This window comes from Rosa chinensis, chromosome 3, assembly GCF_002994745.2.
Source record: "Rosa chinensis cultivar Old Blush chromosome 3, RchiOBHm-V2, whole genome shotgun sequence".
Lineage (NCBI taxonomy): Eukaryota > Viridiplantae > Streptophyta > Magnoliopsida > Rosales > Rosaceae > Rosa > Rosa chinensis.
In genome coordinates this window covers 9,426,191-9,448,109 of record NC_037090.1, presented here as the reverse complement: position 1 = coordinate 9,448,109, position 21,919 = coordinate 9,426,191, and the positions used below count along the sequence as shown (strand labels likewise).

The 21,919-nt window shown below is 39.8% G+C and overlaps 3 protein-coding genes across 5 annotated transcripts; 2 read left to right on the top strand and 1 right to left on the bottom strand.

Moving 5' to 3' along the window:
• Window positions 1-1,351: 1,351 nt before the first annotated feature.
• On the bottom strand, window positions 1,352-3,163 carry LOC112195167 (G-type lectin S-receptor-like serine/threonine-protein kinase At5g24080). Its single transcript, XM_024335532.2, has 2 exons — window positions 2,634-3,163; window positions 1,352-2,529 (listed from the first exon to the last, which is right to left on the bottom strand). The coding sequence occupies exons 1-2, from the start codon at window positions 3,018-3,020 to the stop codon at window positions 1,513-1,515; spliced, it is 1,404 nt and encodes a 467-aa protein (XP_024191300.1). The 5' UTR covers window positions 3,021-3,163; the 3' UTR covers window positions 1,352-1,512.
• Window positions 3,164-3,887: 724 nt separating this feature from the next.
• Window positions 3,888-6,407, top strand: LOC112192991. Of its 3 annotated transcripts, XM_024332969.2 has the most exons (5): window positions 3,888-4,122; window positions 4,235-4,846; window positions 5,185-5,529; window positions 5,779-6,077; window positions 6,175-6,407. In XM_024332969.2, exons 1-4 carry the CDS (start codon window positions 3,964-3,966, stop codon window positions 6,052-6,054), a joined length of 1,392 nt encoding a protein of 463 aa, XP_024188737.1. In that variant the 5' UTR covers window positions 3,888-3,963; the 3' UTR covers window positions 6,055-6,077; window positions 6,175-6,407. The 3 variants fall into 3 exon arrangements, with proteins under 3 accessions (XP_024188737.1, XP_024188741.1, XP_024188740.1); XM_024332973.2 differs by having other exon boundaries at window positions 5,779-6,260; XM_024332972.2 differs by lacking the exon at window positions 6,175-6,407 and having other exon boundaries at window positions 5,760-5,898.
• A 9,860-nt stretch (window positions 6,408-16,267) lies between these two features.
• Window positions 16,268-20,558, top strand: LOC112194838 (alanine--glyoxylate aminotransferase 2 homolog 2, mitochondrial). Its single transcript, XM_024335077.2, has 9 exons — window positions 16,268-16,601; window positions 16,796-17,026; window positions 17,853-18,023; window positions 18,985-19,128; window positions 19,230-19,409; window positions 19,556-19,781; window positions 19,876-19,989; window positions 20,074-20,160; window positions 20,267-20,558. The coding sequence occupies exons 1-9, from the start codon at window positions 16,356-16,358 to the stop codon at window positions 20,308-20,310; spliced, it is 1,443 nt and encodes a 480-aa protein (XP_024190845.1). The 5' UTR covers window positions 16,268-16,355; the 3' UTR covers window positions 20,311-20,558.
• Window positions 20,559-21,919: the final 1,361 nt, after the last annotated feature.

The window sequence follows — 21,919 nt, the reverse complement described above, 5'->3', positions numbered from 1 at the left end:
ACACCATGATTAGGCTCAATAAACATGTTTGGTCATATTAGTAAAATGTTATAGTTAATCTGAAGCAGATAAACAGATACTGAGTAGAGTGGTAATACTATAGTTGTGAATTGGTTATCAGCATTTGTTGAGCTGTAAAGCTTGCAGAAACCTGCAGATGGAATATGTAGGTGATGAAATGTCTGCATTTGCTCTTTTTGGAAGTTCTGTCTCCATATTGAAATGTTTATGCTGTTGTATAGTAATGGTTGAACAAACTGGGATTGCTTCTCTTTGTGTCAAAAAGGAAAACTGAAAAAAAATTGTATCATAGCCCTTGAAGTCCAAATGACATAGAACCTTGCACCAAATGTAGTCAATTGGTATTGCCATCAGGTGAGTTCTTACCAAGTCGTATCCAAGCCCTCCAGAAAACAGTATCTATAGTCAATCCATCAGCAACTCCTACCAAGATCAACACCACACTTTGAGGTATATAACTGAAATTATTACTTAATCTACCATAGCTCCATATCTAATCAACCACAGTCAGTAGATATATGCATAATAATTTATATTATCCTTTATGCATTAGGGCAAATTATGCGTGTTTAGTTGGGTCCCTTGTTTAGGCCTTGGTTCCCTTGTCCTCTGTGACAAATATTAGATATTGAAGTAAATTGAAATTATATTGAAGGTTAATATGGATGAAAAAGTAACAATCAAAGATGAAATTGTTAAACAGAGGGTTCGTGAAATTAATTAACAATCCAATTCCCACATTGGAAATGTGACGGAGACCCGGCCAATATAACAATCCAAGGCCCACATCGGACACTTGGTAACAATCCAATCGGAATTTTCCAATGGCAATATAAGGAACCCAAATTCAGGCCCATGACAATTGGAGACGCAATTGGAGAGAGATCCGCTCTGATACCATGTTAAACAGCGACAAGCGTGGCCCGTGACCCACCATTGTACCGATATTGTCCAAACTTAACCACCCGATAGGTGTTGAGTTTTAATCACAAAAGGCCTCGGTACAATTGGGTGAGATCCACCCACTTATAAGTTATATTTTATTTGTCACTTTTCCCATGTGAGATCTTTCCTCTCCAACAGAAATTTCTCGCGCTGGCTACTTTCCTTCTCATACTTGTTGGGCATCTCTCCTGCTAGCTGCTACTTTTGATCTTATTAGTATGGCGCCAAAAGATCGATGAAATTGGCGCTCCCGTATAGTCCTCTAATTAAGAACAACTTACACATTTTGATCGAGTAGGGCGGTAATACTATAGTTGCAAATTGGTTAACATAATTGTTGCGCTTGCACAAACTTGTAAGGAAGGTGATTACATAAGGTGAAATGTTGTGTATTAATATTGTAATGTTTGAACAAAATGACATTGGTTCTCTTTTGGAGTTATCAAATAACCAACCAAATATTGTGTTAAAAGGAAAGTTGGGAAAAAAAATTGAAACAATATTGTATGATAACTTCTAAATGACAAAAAACCTGCAACAATGCTATCAATTGTTATGGCCATTAGGCAAAGAATGTCTTCTTCTTTTTCTAATCAAGTAGTAGCCAAGACCTCCAAAGAGAACAAGAATTATCACCCCATCAACAACTCCTACCAATATCAACACCCATTTTTTCACATTAGACTTTCCATGACCCCCATGACTTGATCCCTTTGGAACCTTAACCATGTAACTCAACCCACTTTCCCTTTCAACCTGTTTAACCCCAATCACCATTCCATAAAGAAAGCATTCTTCAGAGTTATGTAATGTAGATGCACACTTACAATCTTCCAAGCACAATTTACCACATTCTTCTTTGCTCACATTAACTATTTTAGGAGCACCCCTTAACACACTAGTGACACTCTCCAGTTCAAGCATTTCTGCCTTACCTCTTCCACAAAACCCATCTGATGAAACTCCTTCAATGCAATTAGAACTGGTACTAGTACTAGTACTAGTACTACTCTCATTTTCCGTTGTCAAAACTTGAATGCATGAACAAGCACCAGACAAGGTACAAATGCCATAAGGCTTGCAAGCCAATGGAAGATCACATGTTGTGTTGAGTGCTTGAAAAGAAGCATCAAATTTTTCCAAGCTGGGTGAGTAAAAATAAAGCCTCAAATTCCCTGTTTGGTTCCCCAAAGCCAAAAATCTCAGGGGCTGAACTGTTTCCTCATATGGATTTATCTGCGCGATTTTCTTACCTTTATCACTGTATAACTCTAATCCTTGTAGACCCAATTGAATAAAAGCAATATTTCTGTTCTTGGAAGGCTTAAATTCCCAATACGAATAGTTTTGCTTACCGAAATTCAAGTAGAGAGCAATCCTGGTGTGCTCAATTTCCATCGAGTAGTATGAACTTGAATTGCTTGGAAATGAAGTCAAGCGTGACGCCACACTAAGTGTCTGACCCCAAAGCATCACATCGGTCGGAAAATTAAAACTCTGCCATTTGATCCGGTCCAAGCCATCAACTAGTACTAGATTCCCTGTCCTCAGTAACTGTAACCTCTGCAACAATGTAACAAGAACTCAATTGTGATCACATATTATAAACAAAAGTGTACATTTTTGTGTGTGTGTGTGTGGGAAATTTTGATATAGCTAGCTTTTACCTCCACACCTTGTCCAGAAGTCCCAGTTCTCCATCCCACTCTGTCTTTTGGACCCTTCAGCCTTAAATCTCCATCACTGGTGAGTTCAAGGACGCATTCATTCGATGTATAAAACTTGGAGTAATGGCCAGAATTCCATACCTTCACATTTCCAAGAAAGACTTGAAAGGAGCACGAGTACTTCCCATTAAAAGCTTCAACACTCAATGCAGCTTTGAAACTGGGTATGGTTAGATTGGTATCCATTAGAAAAGCTCTGCCAATGAATCCCATGGTGTACTCAACAGGCACTGCCAAAGTGAGGTTGTAGCCAATATGAATCTCTGGCTTGGAGTGGCCATGAGCGACGAAAAGAGTTAGGGAAATGAACAGGTAGTAGAGCATCATGAGTGGAGATTATGCAGGTGGATTTTGCAAGGCAACCATTAAGGTTTTGTGGGCAGAAATTGATGAGAGACGACAGAGAAGGAAAAAGGTAGGCAGGAGTAGGAATGCTGGAACTTTTCGAAAAAGGGGAGGAGCTTTCATTTTGCTTTGGTATGTTAATGTTATAGTTATACAAATGTGGGATTATAGTGGGGTTACTCATGGCATTCTGGAGTTAAGGACCCTCTGAATATTCTTGTCAAAAACTAAAGGTGGACTGTGTACAGTCTGTCCACGTGAGGGCATTTTGATAAATTTACATGAAATCTGTGTCAATATGATCCATTATTTTTTTTTTTTGATAAATATGTAAGTGTCTCATGTTTTGACAAGTCGTATGCAATTCAATGTGTCAATCTATTATTATTTTTTTTTCTTTTTCTTTCAAGAGACGTCTTTACCCTTAATATATGAGATTTCTTGATTAATTTCTTACTGTAAATACTTAACCCAAAATTTCTTTCTACCAACCTAGAACTTTTTTCCCGATTACCAACCTAGAAGTTGTGAATCCCATTTGGGTGTTCTACTTGAGTGCACTCTTTAGTGGGCAGCAAAAGCCTTGTTGCGATCCTTTTAGTTTTGAGTGGCGTAATATGAAAACCCTCTATCGTGCCGCCACGTGTACAACCACAATAACACCACGTCTCAAAAACATTCCTGCTGACGTTGCTCTCGCGCCTCAATGACGTCAGCTCAACTAACTTTCCCGCCAGCATTCTTGGGCCGACTACCGATTCCTCCGTGACGGCCCAATAAACCCAACCAATTGGGCTCCCTTCTGGCTCACCTGAATTCTCACCGCCGATATATATATACCTAGAAGCGCAACCGCCACAGCCACCGACCCAAGAAAGTAAAGAAGAGTCGATCAAGATTCTGGGTTTTTATTAATGGCCCCAACATGTGGTGGCTCTTGCGCCGTACGACCCTTCTCTCCCCACCCCTTCTTCGTCGTTCATTCCCTCCCCGCCAAATTCGTCCACCGGAAAAAATGAGTTTCAGGAACGACGGGAACTCACCCGCCACTCCCGGTGGCAATTCCGTCATTTCCTTAAGCCCCGTAAGTTTGTTCTCTTCAATCTTTCAATCTTGTTCTTGGTTGGTGTACCTTGTAAAACCTTGGAAGCGTTTTTCTGAAGTCGACTACTGTTTGGTTTTCTAAATGTGAATAGGTATCAGCGACTAATGTTGGAAACAGAGATTGTCAGATTTTAAAGGTTGGAAGTATTCCTATTCTGATTTACGATAGTTTTGGTAATGTAGTTAAGCGGCCAATTGGGTTTGGAGTTACATCAGGGTTTAGTGATGAGAAGCAATGTGCTTCACTAAGTGATGGTATTCGTTTCGATGAAATGAGATCGAAAGTGGAGGATGCTTGTGTGAGTTCAAATTCGGAGAGTGCAAGTGAAAGGGAACATGAGAGGTGGAGTCCAATGCCGGATTGGAAAAGCCAATTGCGCGAATGCTCTTTGCCTACGGAATTTGGGATGAAAAGGAAGCACCACAGTCGTGCAGAAAAGCGGCATTCTGTACCGAGAAATTTGAAGAATGCACCTGTTACCAAGAGTTCGGGTTTATCTAAGCGTTTGCATTGTTATGAACCATTTGATATATGCTTGGATGGGAGAAATTCTGCTCTTGAAGCTTCTTTTCATGCAAGAATGATGGAAGCAGAGGACACGGTGGAATTTGCTAATCCAGAACGGATGGTGGAATCTAAAGATCCAGTAGTACTGAGGCCAGGAATGGTCTTATTGAAAAATTATGTCAGCCTCAGTCAACAGGTACTCATTCTTTCACTTCTAAATATGAGTTTAGTGATTCTAAATAGGAGCAGTAGCCTAGCGGAGAATATCTTTATCTACACATGATGATTGGCATATGATCAATAATATAGACTCTAGTATCAGTGAGTCCTAAGTTGAACACTAAAGTTATTGCTCTGATGACTATCCTGAAAAATGTGTGTCATATGATCTTGTGCTGCAACTCTCAGCCCTCCCCTATTTTATGGTTGTTAGTTGTTACATGTCTGTTCTTTAGAGTCACATTTTGAGTTCCTTGCAAGCTTTATTGTTTTTTATTATGCGTAGCATGAACTTGTTATTGCCTACATTTATAGGTTGAAATTGTAAAGACATGTCGGGAGCTCGGTTTAGGTCCTGGGGGGTTTTATCAACCAGTTTTCCAGCATGGAAGAAAACTTCATCTGCAGATGATGTGCCTGGGCCGGAATTGGGATCCTGAGACTAGGATATATGAAGTTATACGACCAATAGATGACACTCGGCCTCCTGGTATTCCTAATGAATTTAGTTTGTTGGTTGAAAGAGCAATTCAAGAGGCACATGCCCATCTCAAAGATAAAATCATATGTAGCAGTGTAGAAAAAGTGCTACCTTCAATGACTCCAGACATATGCATCGCCAACTTTTATACAACTAGTGGGAGGCTTGGTCTTCATCAGGTATTTACCCGACTGAAATACACTCTACATACCCCCAAACCTACTTACATGTTTAATGAGTAGTGAACAATCCTAAATAGATGTGAAAGAGCATATCTATACATTAGGTTTACATTCATTGAAAGTGGTTGCGTAAAACAATTGTTAATATTGATATCTTTGTGCTGATTTGCAAGATTGAATTATTTTATGAAGCAGTTGTTATTTCAAGAGTTTCTTTTTGTGCTCAGATGAAGTTTTGATTTCCAGGATCGTGATGAAAGCAAAGAGTCTCTCCAAGAAGGATTACCTGTCGTCTCCATTTCTATAGGAGATTCTGCAGATTTCCTCTATGGGGATCAGAGAGATATTGATAAGGCAGAGAGTGTTGTTTTGGATTCAGGAGATGTGTTAATATTTGGTGGTCGTTCAAGACATATATTTCATGGTGTAACATCCATCATACCAAACTCAGCTCCAAACAATTTGCTAAAAGAAGCTAGGCTTCGTCCTGGCCGTCTGAATCTTACCTTCAGACAGTATTAGAGACCCTTCCTCTGTAACCACAGGTTTGGCATCTGTACTACTTGTATACAGAATTTAATATTCATTATCTAATGTCATAGTCCACTGGGTGGAGTAATACAATTTTAATATTTCTAGCAGCTGATGGCCTCTCAAGTTTGCTTAATCGTCATTAAGGCATAAGCTACATTATTAATGAATTACAAATTGAGTTCGACTTTGAGATCGACGCTGTGACTGCAACTTGTTTCATTCATTCAGCATAAAATAACTGATTAAATTGTTTGTATGATCTCGAGCTTCTTTGTGAGTTACGCCGTGATTGTAACATGTTTAGTTCACTCATATCAAATTAAAGGCCTCTATCATTAACGTAACATCTTACTAAAATTGTTTTATTTTCATATTTGGCATCTAAAATGTTGATGGTCTGCTTCTCAACTTCTTTGTCAGGTATATTATAGGTTTCTTGTTTGTATAGTGCTTAATGTGTTCACGCAGAAGGTTCTTTTGGCGGTGCACCTGTTTGATTGGCTCGGTTGTGAGCTTCATATTCTATTTGAACACAATGTATGCATGAGTATTGTCCTGTTAGCTTAATAGCTGAAGTATGAGTTTAGTGATACATTCACAACATTATTCTACTTCCTTCTACTTGGATGTATGCATCAGTACTGTCCTGTAGATAATATAACTTTCATTTTGCTTTATATGATCTTAAACATGTCAGAAACCTGGATCGTCTAGGGAACTTGTAAATTAAAAATTCAAGCCACATACGCAAGGAATCTAATTGGAGTTGTCAAGATAAGATACATAACTAAAAACAATATAGACTTTGATCCGACATAGGTCCCTTGTCTTCTGTCGACTTACTTGAGCATCAATTATGCTGCATAATCCAGTACGTTGAGTATGCTGACTGGATATAGATTGTCATTTCTTGCATTGATAAAAGCTTATGAACTGATGAGTTTATCTTCTAACGTGTATATGCATTTTTTGCTCTTAGTATATAATATTATAGGGAAAATGATCGGCAGTCTAAACCATCTCGTTTACGTTCACTGCTGACCTATCCTTCGTTGTCATTTCTTGCACTGGTGAATCACTAAGAACATATGGTTTTATCAATTACGATCGATTAGATTCTTGTTTATCATGGAATACACTCCCTTGTTGATATATGATTAGTGTGAGATTGTCTTGGACACGTACCTTGTTCTTCGACTTATTTCTTGGGGATGGCTGTCATCTAATTGGGGTGTCTATGGAGGGCTGTAGTATGGCTCGGACTTAATATAAAATAGCTGGTTCTGACTTAATATAAAATAGCTTTGCATCGATGATAGAGATGTGGAAATCCTACGCAGGAAACACGCAAAGGTGCCATCTGATTAACTTGGATGTCGAAATCCATTTTGTTTGCAATGATGACTTCTGCGTTACTTAACAGTCTCGTTTGTAGTTGGTCATTCTGAATATGATTATCTAATTGAAGGATTATAGTAGTATAAGTGCATTATTGCTTGCTTTGCTTCAGCATGGCCACAACTTAAAAGTTGCTTGATTAATCTATTGAATTGTTTATAGTTCTTAATCAGTTTATGGCTAATAATCTAGCTCAGCATAAATTGTTGCATCCGGAAATCCCAAACTAACTCACCCCCCACCTCACTTGTGATTCTCGAAAGATATTCATTCATTGTGTCGTCACTCCTTTAGATGAACAGGGCAGTACGTAATGTATCTCATCTTGCCCAAATTTTCGACCAAGTTCATTTGGCTGATGTTACTAACCTTGATCAAGCTTCATTTATTGGCTAAATGCACTTTCGAATTAGCCAAGATGTATGGTGGGGACTCAAATGTCCGCACTAAGTTCAACAAAGTCATATTATTGAAGCAAAGTGCTTTGTAAGATGAAATATCACTTGCTTGATGACAGTTTGTTTGGTTTGGAGTTACTGTTAGTGGAAAATTGGAAAGACTCATATATGGCTTTCTTGGGTGGATGTCATGGGAAAATGACTATAACGGGTGTTGTAATCGAAGATTATTTGCTGAAAATTGGCACGTATACCCATCAAATTTAAACCACATGAAAGTTTGCACTGTATATCAGTCATCGGAATTATGAGTTCTGTGACTGGTTAATGGTTGAGTCCGTGAGAAGACAGACATGATAGACACTAGTACCTTACAACGTATTCTTAATTCTTAATGAAGCACTAAAGCATGACACCTTTCTCATATAGCTCCATGCTTGGACAAAAAAATTTCGTTTGATTCTGGATGAGACATTTCCCATATTACACTTTGCCATTTACCCTACGCATTATCTATTGGATTGGAATTTGGGGAGAGTTGGAAGAGAATTGAATACTATAGCGGACTACTTGCGCAAAGAAAGTATTGATCATAATGATAACAATGACCAATATATATAGCATCATCGATCATATGCATTTTAGGGTTGGGAGTGTGATAATAACTAGTTAACTACTGAATACTACATAATATTGATGTGTTGTTTCAATTTGTATGTAGATTAGGTAAGTTTCCCTTCTAGAGTTCAAAAGCAGGAGACTGATCATCACAATGAATTCAATTTTTATGAAAAGTACAATGGGAGACGCAAGAATGGTGTAGTCAAAATCTATATAAGGAGACTTAAAACTAAAATAACTACAAGTTCATACTGAAAAGAAAAAAAATAATCATGAATTTTGTACTTTGTATATCTTTTCTTGAGATGCTGAATGGGTAAAATACATTAAGTGTATATAACAGATGAAGTGTAAGGGTAAGACAGACGGAAAACACCCACTATCAAAACTAAAATAACTAGAAGATTAGACTGAAAAAATCATGCATTTTGTTTAAGTATATTGGTATTGAGAGAGATTGATGAGAGAAGTGTGTTTCATTATAGAGAATAGGGCCCTATATATAGGGATTACAAAGTGCATAATCTAATGTTACAAGGAATACCAATCCGTGTAGGATTGGGAAATCTAGAACCTTCTCTCCTATTCCTATTCCTAGTTTGATAAGGCACACTAAACTTGATTTTCCTTCAACACTCCCCCTTGTGCCGCTCAAACTTGGTGGTGACGCTTCATCCGTTGCCTCGTTAAAAACCTTGCCAGGTAACAAAAACCCTGTGGGACAAAAATAATCCTGGTCGAAGGACAAAAAGAGCACAACACGTCCTTCACTCTTCGAGATCGAACATGTAGACATCATAACTCCCCCTGATGTCGATATCTCCCCCTGATTGCTACAATCGTGGGAGTTCGGATAACTTTCTCAATCCGATGCTCTTCACATGTTTCTCGAAGGTGGATTTAGGTAACGACTTAGTGAATAAGTCCGCTACATTATCCTCTGATCGGATTTGTTTCACTTCAATCTTTAGAAGTGATCGTTGTTGCTGATTATAAAAGAACTTAGGCGATATATGCTTGGTGTTGTCGCCCTTGATGAAACCTAACTTCATTTGTTCAATACAAGCTGCATTATCCTCATAAATGCATGTAGGTTCATCTGTGGTAGACTTCAAACCACAACTTCCTTGAATGTGTCTAATTATAGACCTTAGCCATATACATTCACGTACGGCTTCATGTAGAGCAATAATCTCTGCATGATTTGAGGAAGTAGCAACAAGGGTCTGTTTTGTAGACCTCCAAGATATCGCGATGCTTCCCATGGTAAAGACATAACCCGTTTGGGAGCGACCTTTGTGAGGGTCAGAGAGGTACCCTGCATCAGCAAAACCCATCAAGACATCATTGTCGTTTTGATGGAGGGGGGATAGGGTGAGGCCGGCCACCCTTGATGGTGGTGGCGGCGTTGGCAGCAACATGGCCGGCCACTATGTTGTGGTGGACGGCGGCTTCATGCCTAATGGGGTCCGATCCCATTCTTTCGTCATTCATTTTCTCTCTGTAGGGATAAAATAGGCCCATATCAATCGTACCTCCTGGGTATCGAAAGATTGTCTTTTCACCAATCCAATGGCGGCGTGTTGGCGCAGAGCTATGTCGAGCTAACAAGTTCACTGCGAATGAGATATCCGGTCTTGTGCATTGAGCTAAGTACAATAATGCGCCTATTGCACTTAAATAGGGCACTTCGGCCTCTAGGGGTTCTTCGTCCTCATCCCTTGGACGAAACGGATCTTTTCCGGGCTCAAGATTACGGCCGATCATGGGAGTACTCGCAGGCTTTGCTTTATCTTCATTAAAGCGCCTTAGAATTTTCTGAGTATATGCAGACTGATGGATCAAAATCCCATCACTACGGTGCTCGAGTTCTAAACCGAGACAAAACCGTGTTTTCCCAAGATCTTTTATCTCAAATTCGGATTTCAAGTAATTAGCAGTTTCCTTTAACTCATCTAGAGTTCCAATTAGGTTCATGTCATCGACATAAACTGCTACGATTGCAAATCCGGAACTTGTTCTTTTAATGAACACGCATGGGCATATTTCATTGTTAATATATCCCTTCCCAATCAAGTAGTCACTTAGACGGTTATACCACATCCGTCCAGATTGTTTTAATCCATATAGTGAGCGTTTTAATCTTATTGAAAACGCGCTCCGTGGTTTAGAGCCACTTGATTTGGGTAATTGAAGTCCATCTGGAACCTTCATATATATCTCTGAATCTAGATCCCCATAGAGATATGTTGTAACCACATCCATAAGCTGCATGTCAAGTTTTTCGGAAACTACCAAACTGACAAGGTAGCGGAACGTTATAACGTCCATTACGGGAGAATATGTCTCCTCGTAGTCGATTCCAGGGCGTTGTGAGAAACCTTGCGCCACAAGGCGGGCTTTATATCTTACCACCTCATTTTTCTCATTACGCTTTCTAACAAAGACCCATTTATGGCCAACAGGCTTTACACTTGGGGGTGTCTGCGTTACAGGCCCAAATACCTGTCTCTTTGTTAGTGAATCCAATTCAACCTGGATCGCATCTTTCCATTTAGGCCAATCTGCTCTTCGTTGACATTCTTCAACAGAGCGAGGTTCGATATCATCATATTCTATAATCCCTTTCGCAATATGATATGCAAATGCATCATCAATTGCCATAGAATTTCTATCCATCATCTCATGTACACTAGTGTAATTTATGGAGATCTCTCTATTCTCTTGGAGTTGGTTCTGACATTGGAGCGTCCCCCAATGATGTCTCTTGGACATAACCATAATCCTGAATATTCTCATGAGATGGATTATTTATATCGATGATTAATGGATTATTCTGTGCCAAACTCGCTTTCTTTCTTGGGCGAGAATCCATCGAACCTATGGGCCTCCCGCGCTTCCTGGCAGGAGCTGTGGGCCTAGCCATAACTTCACTACCACTGTGGACGTTGGCGCCATGCTCAAGTGCCCTTGAGGTGGCGTCATGTCCTCTAATTTTAGGGACATCAATCCTTGCAGGCACGTTTGCAGCAGGTATGTGTGATCTCGTCACTTTTAGCGATATCAGAAAACGCATCAGGATCGATTCTGCTACGTTCTGAAGATCGGGAATTCTCCGCATTTCAATTTCGGACTGTGCGGTTCGGGATCAATATGAGACAGAGTGGGGACAGACCACGACAATTCCGGTCGTTCCTGTTGAACATTGATGTTCTTATCTCCCCTAACGATGGGAAGACTGTCTCATCGAAGTGACAATCCGCAAATCTTGCGGTAAAGAGATCGCCTGTCAAGGGTTCTATGTAGCGGATAATCGTTGGAGAATCATAACCAACGTAAACGCTTAATCGTCGTTGAGGACCCATTTTGGTGCGCTGTGGAGGCGCAATTGGCACATAAACTGCGCACCCAAATATGCGTAAGTGTGAGACATTTGGCTCATACCCAGTCACCATCTGGGACGCAGAAAAGGGTTGAGTGGCAGTAGGCCTCAGACGAATAAGCACAGCTGCATGCAATATTGCATAGCCCCAAGCAGAAATAGGGAGATTGGTGCGCATTACCAATGCCCTAGCGACCATTTGTAGTCGTTTAATGGCGGCTTCTGCGAGATCATTTTGGGTGTGAACATGAGGAACAGGATGTTCAACATCAATCCCAATGGGTATGCAATAATCATCAAAAGTCTTTGATGTAAACTCTCCAGCATTGTCTAATCTTATAGACTTAATAGGATGAGCAGGGTGGTGAGCCCTTAACTTAATGATTCGTGCTAGGAGTTTAGCAAATGCAGCGTTCCTTGTGGACAATAGCATGACATGTGACCAGCGTGTCGATGCATCAACCAATACCATAAAATATCGAAATGGTCCGCATGATGGTTGAATAGGTCCACAAATATCACCTTGGATTCTTTGCAAGAATGGTATATTTTCTTTAGTGTCCTTTGCATAGGATGGTCTCGATCCTAACTTTGCTAAAGAGCAGGCTTTGCAGAACGAATGATGGGCTTTATAAACAACCAATGAGGATTTTGGTTGAGCCACAAAGGCACAAGTGACTTTAGAAGTAAAAGTTGGAGACAAAGGAGCCTTGGTGGCGTCAATGCCATCCTGAGGCCGCAGGGGGAAGGCGGCGCCGGCCAAGGATGGTCGGATTTGGGGGTGAACGGCGCCGTGAGGCGCAGGGGCTCCTTCGGTGTCCAAAAACCGAGTTTTACTTCTTTTCGTTCTGAAAAAGGGATGTCCGTGTGAAGTCTTTAATATACGGATCATCATGTCACGACCTGGGTGTCCCAAACGGTCGTGCCAAAGCCTATATGTGTCGGAATCCCATAAATCATCTCTCATGACATGGTTGGATTCAATGACTCGAATAGTGGTTGCATACAACCCACTAGAGTGACACATAAGTTTCTCTAAGACTCGTTTATGTCCGTAGTCATTAGAGGTAATGCAAAGGAACTCTTGTCCATTCTCACAATGCGTTTCCGCATGAAAACCATTGGTTCTTACATCGTGTAAGTAATAAAGTTCGAGAAATATGTCCATGACATGAGATAAAATAAATCGATACTTTATTAATAATAGCCAATGATTACATCAAAGTTTCTTGACCAAAATCTAATCCAATATAAAAATCAAACCGTAGACAAATCGTAGTCACTCAATCCTTTCGGTAATTTCAATTTAGTTGTGACCAGGTAAGGTAAGGCGAGATTTTGGTGGAGCGTTGCTCACTTTTAAAACCGTTCTCTCAGATCCAACCTTGCCTAGACATCACAAGTACTCTTGAGTACGCCTAGAGGGAAATAGTTAATACAATAAGTCATTTTATTGATTTAAGGCATAATAGCCATTACATAATTCTTGGAAAAATAAAAGACTATAAATAAAAATCTGCGGCATTTTGTCTTCATTGCCAGATTTAAAGTCTTTGTGATCTCGAAGTCTTGATCACCATGATGCGACTACCTTCGTAGGTACATTGCAAGTTCAGGTCCATTGATCAGACGTTCCATATCAGAAATAGACACCATAAAGAGGATTCTCCCTTGATTGAGGCGCATTGGCGCAATGTGCATAGTCCCTAGGACTGGTGGCGTTGGAAAGTGATATCCATGGCCAACGTTGGCTCCATGGTTTCCAACCCTATGTCCCTCAAAATCACGCCTCCTACGGTCGTGTGATTGTCGCCTTGAGCGATTACCTTCTTGAGCATTTCGATCGTATGGATCATGACGTCTATGGCGACTTTCTCTAGCCATAGGATGATGCTCTTGATAGCTATCTTGAAGCCTATCAAATCTTCTTTGCACAAGTTCATTGCCATGTCTTTCAGCAGTGGCCATAGCTTCAATAAGCTGTTGGAAACTTGTGATCCGTCTTGCATTTACATGAGTCCGGAATAAGTCAGAGGACCTCATAGCATAGACGGGGAAGGTATTGAGGGTTTTCTCAATCAATTGGTCTTCTGTGATTGTTTTTCCACAGAGACGCATCATTGCTCTGATGCTGAGAGCTTCCGAATAAAATTGCATGACAGTGTCAAATTTAGAGAAGCGAAGATCTTTCCATTCTGCTTCTGTATTCGGAAGTATGGAGTCACGAACATTGCCATATCGTTCGTGAAGCGCATGCCAAAGCTTTATGGCGCTATCCTCATTTATGAACTCAAACTGTAGGTCACTATCCATGTGACGTTTCATGAAGGCAAGTGCCTTGGAATTATCTTTCTCAGTTTGAGGGTCTGGAACTGTTTCTATAGGACAAAGCTCTTGGATAATATGCAATAAATCACGGGCAATAAGGTGGATCTCGATATCAATGACCCAAATTAAGTACCTTTTGCCTGCATAATCCAATGGAACAAAATCGAGTTTGTTCATGTTTGACATCCTGAAAGATGAAACAAGAACAAGTTAGTTTCGGAGTCAATGCTTCCACGAAAACTAATATAAATAAGATTTCCGAGCTATGCTACCAAGAAATCTATTTCCAAGAATAATTGGATTAGACCGAAACAATGATGTTTGTATGGTCAAAATAGATGCTCACGAACGCTCTTAGTCCGTAGCATACGAACGCTCTTAGTTCGTTAAATCGATGCTTACGGACGCTCTTAGTCCGAAGTCTTACGAACGCTCTTAGTTCGTTAATTGCGTGAATCCCCACGATTCCGCTTTTCGAGAATCGAACCCACGTTATAAGAAAGGTGGGATGTAGAAGAAGGGAGGTTTTCAAGTCCCCGAGAAAAGAAGAAGAAATATAAATTCCGAATTATAGGAACTTCAAAACTTACTCTTTTGAATACTTACTTGGTGAAAATTCGGAGCAGATTCTGTTCTGAACAGCTTGTACCTCGATTGGTGTACAGATCTCAATATGACTCCGATAAGGCTGAAATTCGGAGGTTAGATGGAAGAGACAGAGAAGAACAACTTTGATGAAGAAAGTTTTTCGATCTGAGCTTCCGAACTAGACGTTTCGAGGCTTGCAAGAAGACGGATGTGCACAGGAACGGGAAAAAGATGCAGTGGGTGTGCGTTGGCATGTTTGCGCAGCAGGGATGCTCCGGTGGCAGCAGGCTGGAACGCAGGGCTGCAGGAAGGGGGCAGCAGGGGCTGCTGTGCAAGGTTGCAAGCACACGGGCGCTCGGGCTGCAGCGAAGGCTCGGCTAGCTCGGGCTAGGGGCTGCTTTGTGAATGAGTTTTGGTTTTCTGTTTTGTGGTTAGAGTCGTGCTGATAACGTGTTTAAGTATATTGGTATTGAGAGAGATTGATGAGAGAAGTGTGTTTCATTATAGAGAATAGGAGCCCTATATATAGGGATTACAAAGTGCATAATCTAATGTTACAAGGAATACCAATCCGTGTAGGATTGGGAAATCTAGAACCTTCTCTCCTATTCCTATTCCTAGTTTGATAAGGCACACTAAACTTGATTTTCCTTCAACACATTTGGTATTTTGTATATCTGTAAGTGTAAGGGTAAACAGGTGTTTTTCATCAATTGTGAAGGTTAAAGGGTCAAATGTCTTACATATCCAATGGAAAAAAGTAGAACATTTTCTATGGTTGAGAAGGTTTTAAGTGACTTTCTAGGAGTTCAATGTATACGTCTTTGGAAGTAACGGAAATCTCCCATCAGAACTTCACAATCTTCAAAAGAATATCCCAAGTCATATTACAAATTATTTAACCACAAATGCTCTTTAGGTGAAAATACTATACATTACACTAATTTCCTTCAATATGACACGTTTTACGGCAAAAGTTATTTAAATGAAGGGAAATTTGCATGTGTGGTACAGAGGAGTTTTCATTTGTGACGGTTCAAGAATTCATAGTTTAATAGCACACATGCTACAGATCGCCAAAAACAACATATACAACTATACAAGTTTAAAGCAGCACGTCAAGATAAGGCATCTTCTCAAAGTTGGATAAAAACTTGAAATTTAATACATTTGAACCCTAAATAGCGAGTAAAATCTGTATTTTATGGGGGATTGGAATCTGATTCAGCACATCCAAACCAACCAACTATTAGCATTCATTTCATTATCACTAAAAAGGAAAACGAGTCATAATAGGAACGTGCAGCATTACACAGGCCAGATTCATTTTTACCACATTGACGGCGATTTGTTATTCTAATTAATTCCTCCCCTTTCCTTCCCACCGGTAAGTTGTTGCAGTAATTTTTCACCTGCTTACTAAACCAAGCCAACGAACCAAACCCACCTCGTCCTATATAAACCCCCGTCCGTCTTCTTCTCTAATATTAATTTCTCCTCCTATCACATATATATTGTTTTGTAACCAAGCAACAGTCGCCTGCATTTTCGGAAGACCAAGCTTTTGTTAAAAAATGCAGGGATTTATAGGGAGGAGGGTAATCTCGGGAACCAGACAATTATCTAATCTGCGACCATGGCAACGCTGTTCTTTCTCTCAGGTGGCTCAGACCGAGGATGCCGACAATGGCCTCCATATTCCCAAAATCCCCCCGTTCGACTACTCTCCTCCGCCGTACACCGGCCCCACCGCCGAGGAGATCTTGGCACAGAGGAAAGAGTACCTCAGCCCCTCCATGTTCTACTTCTACAACAAACCCGTAAGAATCCATGCCCATTTTGATTTTCTAACTAATATTTAGAACCGACACATGATCCATATTAATATCGAAGAAAGTAGAGTTTAGGGTTGTCACGTGTGGTTGGAATATGATGAATGAGGTTAAGACATGAAGTAAAAGTTGCAAAGTTTTGGTTGTTTCAGAGATATTAAAACCCTTGTTTGTGTTGGCAGCTGAATATTGTCGACGGGAAGATGCAGTACCTGTTCGACGAGAATGGTCGGAGGTATTTGGACGGTTTCGGAGGGATTGCTACGGTGAGCTGCGGCCACTGCCACCCTGATGTGGTGGAGGCCATAGTGAACCAAACCAAGAGACTACAACACTCGACGATTCTTTACCTGAATCATGCAATCGGCGATTTCGCTCAGGCACTGGCTTCCAAGTTGCCCGCCAATCTCAAGGTCTGCGTCTTCTTCTGCCCAATATTTCTTTGTCATTTTGTTTGTTCAGTAATTTATTTGACGGTCCACGTTTTTTGTGATTAAAGTGACAGTAATTTTTGGGTAGAGAATTGTCATTTTCAGTGAAGAAGAGGGTGAGTGGTATTATCTTTTGTTGTTATGGGTCACTTTTCACACCCATGACTCCGTCGACGTCTATGGCTTCATGATTGCCAAGTTTTCTTGACAATTATCGAAAAACCCAAGAGTCATTTCCTAATATGATTTTTTGTATGAAAGATTATTGTCAAGTTCATGAAAAGCGAATATGTGAACACAACACATGTTGTATTCCGAAATCTCCAGACTTCTAATAAAATTTTGAAGCAATGATCTGGATTATGATGTTCCGAAGTTTGGTATCATACAAATAGATAATAATCTCATCTATATTGGAATGCGTTCTGTTTTTGAAGCACCAAGTTGGGGCTTTAGCATTTTATGATTGTTTCACACTTTCACTTAAGAGTCGAGACAAAGTCAATAATATAGAAGAGTAAATTCTTACAAACAACGAAGATTATTCTTGAAAGATTAGTGCGAGCTGATATTAGGTTAGGTCATAGAATCGATCATCTCCAAACTGAATTTGGTGAAGTGCACGAGGAATTAGATTAGGTGAGATTAGGTCATTTTCAAATCAACCACAAGACTCAAATAGTAGACGATGATCGTAATCTAGAGAGGAAATATATACTGTCTAATTTATCTTTTTTATCTTTACTATTTTCATATTTGTTTGTTTGGGGTTAGTGACTGATTTGTGTTGGGTGGAAATGTGCTGTAGGTAGTGTTCTTCACTAATTCAGGGACGGAAGCAAACGAGTTGGCGATGTTGATAGCCAGGTTGTACACTGGCTGCCATGACATAATCTCTTTGAGAAACGCATATCATGGCAACGCTGCTGGCACTATGGGTGCCACTGCCCAGGCCAACTGGAAATTTAACGTCATTCAGGTACTTCCTCAGCATATCCATTATTCTCATCCCACTTCCACACTCAATCCAGAATTGCAATGAGGTGGTGCAACAGAAATTCTTACCTTCCTAAGTAACTTTACCTTTCATTATCGGCGAAAACAAAGTTACTCTCTTCGAGTCACTTCATTATCGGCCAGTAGAAAACATTTACCTCTACACTCGAGCACGCAAAGTTATCAAATTATAATGGCCAACAGGCTTACATATGTTAATATTGTTATCATTGATGATTTGGTGCAAGGACCCCCCACTTTAGGATATTGACACCACCTAACGTTTTGGGATATTTCAGATCAAATGAACAAAACACATCAATGATGCTGGAAATGAACCCACCATATATTCATAGAAAGAAATAATTGGAGCACCACTATGTGACTAGATGATAAGGATGTCCAAATCAGTGCTTCTAGTAACATTTTACTTATGCTGTTCTTTTGGGTTGGGGTATGGGTCCTTCTTTGTCAATTTCTTTACTTTTAGTTGAGTAAAAATATGATAATAGGGTGTGGACCGCCCATAAGGGAACCGTTTTGCATATCACATTTAGGAATGAGAACGTGATAAACGATTAAAGTTCTTAGTTTATTACAGTTCTTCCAGCCTCTAAATCAAGACTTTTGGGCTGTGAGTTCTGACCCATTTCATCTTTTATCTTAATTCTCTTTTAAAATAATATGTATGATGTCGTTTGCATTCTTGAATGTAGTTAGCTTTATAATAAAAAAACTAATCAGAAACACTATTGTGACGTACGTAATTCAATCTTTGTTGATTTTAAATCCACTGCATAAATCATTCATGCAAAATGTTGAGCTGGTCCACGAAGTTTGTATATCTTTCTTTATCAGAAAGAATTAAGTTCTTTACGTGCATAAATCTGAACTTGTAACGGACCGTAATTTGTTAACGTTCGAAATATTGATTTGACCAACAGAGTGGAGTTCATCATGCCATGAATCCAGACCCATACAGAGGTGTATTTGGTTCAGATGGTGAGAAGTATGCCAAAGATGTCCAAGATCTCATTGACTTTGGAACTTCTGGCCATGTTGCTGCCTTTATATCTGAAGCCATACAGGTATATCATCGCATATTCTCATCTACCTCATAAGCACATACTGACTATCGTGCTGCTTCACACGACTTGATTATTACTGATCTTATTTGTACATGTCACAGGGAGTAGGGGGAATTGTAGAATTGGCCCCAGGTTATTTGCCAGCCGTTTATAATAGTGTAAAAAAAGCAGGAGGCCTTTTCATCGCTGATGAGGTCCAGTCTGGTTTTGCTCGCACAGGAAGCAACTTCTGGGGTTTTGAGGGCCATGGTGTTGTGCCTGACATTGTGACAATGGCCAAGGTTAACTCAACTCTTATGCTATTCCATATATGCATTGATCACCCATTAACTTCCAACACAAACAATATCCTGTTTGTGCTCTTAGTTGAGCTGTATAAGAAGCCATGGTTTGTTTTGAATTGTTTCTAATTTGCTGGCATCTACAGAGCATTGGAAATGGCATTCCCCTTGGTGCTGTGGTAACCACTCCTGAGGTTGCAGAGGTCTTGACCCGCCGCAATTACTTTAACACCTTTGGTGGCAATCCTGTATGCACAGCTGCAGGACTGGCTGTTCTGAAAGTGATAGAGAAAGAAGGACTTCAAGAAAATGCATTCGTTGTGGGCTCTTATCTGAAAGAAAGACTCACTGCCCTTAAGGATAAATATGAACGTAAACTCTCTCGCTCTTTTTTGTTTATGCATTTAAGCATTCTGCTGGTTGTAGTGCTGTTTATCTCAATTTTACATGATGGTTGCTTATGCAGTTATTGGGGATGTGAGGGGAAAAGGATTAATGCTTGGAGTTGAACTTGTGACTGACCGTCAACTGAAAACACCAGCCAAGGCTGAAACTATACATGTGATGGACAAAATGAAAGGTTTGTGTTAATCTCTTAATCTCTTATATTTGATAATACATGATCTGCAACTTAATTTTTACCTTGTTTTTCTTTTACCATTAGATTTGGGAGTCTTGATCGGCAAAGGTGGGTTCTATGGAAATGTTTTCAGAATCACACCTCCCTTGTGCTTCACTAAGAAAGATGCAGGTATACTTTTTTCACTGCCATCTTAAAAATCCAAGCATACTAGTGATTGTGACATGTTAGTCCAAAAATTCTAGAACCAATTGTGACGTATATCCTCTGGTTGCAGATTTTCTTGTGGATGCAATGGACTACACAATGTCTAAAGTTTGAAGCATCCAGGATGAAATTGTAGATACCGGCGCGGTCACTAATGAATCATTCACAAATCGGTCTAAGCACCATTGTACTGTTATATATCTTGTGACAAAAATATTAATATATGTAGGTTTGAGCTTCAATAATTCTCTGTGATCCTGAACAACGAAGAGCCAACAACTTGTTGTCTCTCACTCAGTTGATACCCTGGTTTTTACTTGGTCTTATTCCAGTAATCTCATATTTATGGGTTTCTCTTCACATAACATGCGCTCTTTGTCATAATTCTGATTTATATATGTACTTTCAGTGACCATTTTTGAAGTTTTTAGATTTTGTTTAAGTAAAAGAGAATTCAAGAGAGAGTGAATACAGAATTGTCATTCATTATTGAGAATAGGAGCCCTATATATAGGGATTACAAAGTACATGGTCTAATGTTATAAGGAAATCTAATCCGAATAGAACTTGTCTCCTATTACTACTCCTAGTTTGATTAGGCACACAAAACTGATTTTCCTTCAACACTCCCCCTTGTGCCGCTCAAACTTGGTGGTGACGCTTCATCTGTTGCCTCGTTAAAAACCTTACTCGAGTGAAAAACCCTGTGGGACAAAAACACGCTCGAGGAGGAGAAAAAGAGTACAACACGTCCTCTACTTTTCGAGATCGAACATGTAGACATCATAACTCCCCCTGATGTCGATATCTCCCCCTGATTGCTACAATTGTGGGTGTTCAGATAACTTTCTCAATCCGATGCTCTTCACATATTTCTCGAAGGTGAATTTAGGTAACGACTTAGTGAATAAGTCTGCTACATTATCCTTTGATCGGATTTGATTCACTTCAATCTTTAGAAGTGATTGTTGTTGCTGATTGTAAAAGAATTTAGGCGTTATATGCTTGGTGTTGTCGCCCTTGATGAAACCTAACTTCATTTGCTCAATACAAGCTGCATTATCCTCATAAATGCATGTAGGTTCATCCGTGGTAAACTTCAAACCACAACTTCCTCGTATATGTCTAATTATAGATCTTAGCCATATGCATTCATGTAGAGCAATAATCTCTGCATGATTTGAGGAAGTAGCAACAAGGGTCTGTTTTGTAGACCTCCAAAATATCGCAGTGCTTCCCATGGTAAAGACATAACCCGTTTGGGAGCGACCTTTGTGAGGGTCAGAGAGGTACCCTGCATCAGCAAAACCCATCAAAACATCATTGTCGTTTTGATGAAGTGGAGGAGAGTGAGGTCGGCCACCCTTGGTGGTGGTGGCGGCGTTGGCGGCAACATGGCCGGTCATGTTGAGGTTTATTAATTAGTCCGAAGTCTTACGAACGCTCTTAGTTCGTTAATAGCGTGAATCCCCATGATTCCGCTTTTCAAGAATCGAACCCAAGTTATAAGCAAGGTTCTAAAAATCGCTAGGCGCCTAGGCGGTTTTGTATTTTTAAAATTTTTATTTTATTTTTATAGTATATAATTATATAATTAAGAATATATACTCTTAAAAGAGAATAATAATTGTTAAAGAGTTAAAGAATTGATTAAACAAGGGCACCTCAAGCCCACACCTGTAATTAAACACGGCAACACATGATCAATTCAAATTGTTTTCTT

Excerpts from the sequence above, each read along its gene's own strand:
- LOC112195167 (XM_024335532.2), bottom strand. The coding sequence starts at position 3,020 with ATGATGCTCTACTACCTGTTCATTTCCCTAACTCTTTTCGTCGCTCAT. Across the intron at positions 2,530-2,633 it reads CTTCTGGACAAGGTGTGGAG|AGGTTACAGTTACTGAGGAC; the intron begins GTAAAAGCTAGC and ends ACATTGTTGCAG.
- LOC112194838 (XM_024335077.2), top strand. The coding sequence starts at position 16,356 with ATGCAGGGATTTATAGGGAGGAGGGTAATCTCGGGAACCAGACAATTA. Across the intron at positions 19,782-19,875 it reads CCTTAAGGATAAATATGAAC|TTATTGGGGATGTGAGGGGA; the intron begins GTAAACTCTCTC and ends TTGCTTATGCAG. Across the intron at positions 19,990-20,073 it reads TGTGATGGACAAAATGAAAG|ATTTGGGAGTCTTGATCGGC; the intron begins GTTTGTGTTAAT and ends TTTTACCATTAG.
- LOC112192991 (XM_024332969.2), top strand. The coding sequence starts at position 3,964 with ATGTGGTGGCTCTTGCGCCGTACGACCCTTCTCTCCCCACCCCTTCTT. Across the intron at positions 4,123-4,234 it reads CCGTCATTTCCTTAAGCCCC|GTATCAGCGACTAATGTTGG; the intron begins GTAAGTTTGTTC and ends AAATGTGAATAG. Across the intron at positions 4,847-5,184 it reads ATGTCAGCCTCAGTCAACAG|GTTGAAATTGTAAAGACATG; the intron begins GTACTCATTCTT and ends CTACATTTATAG.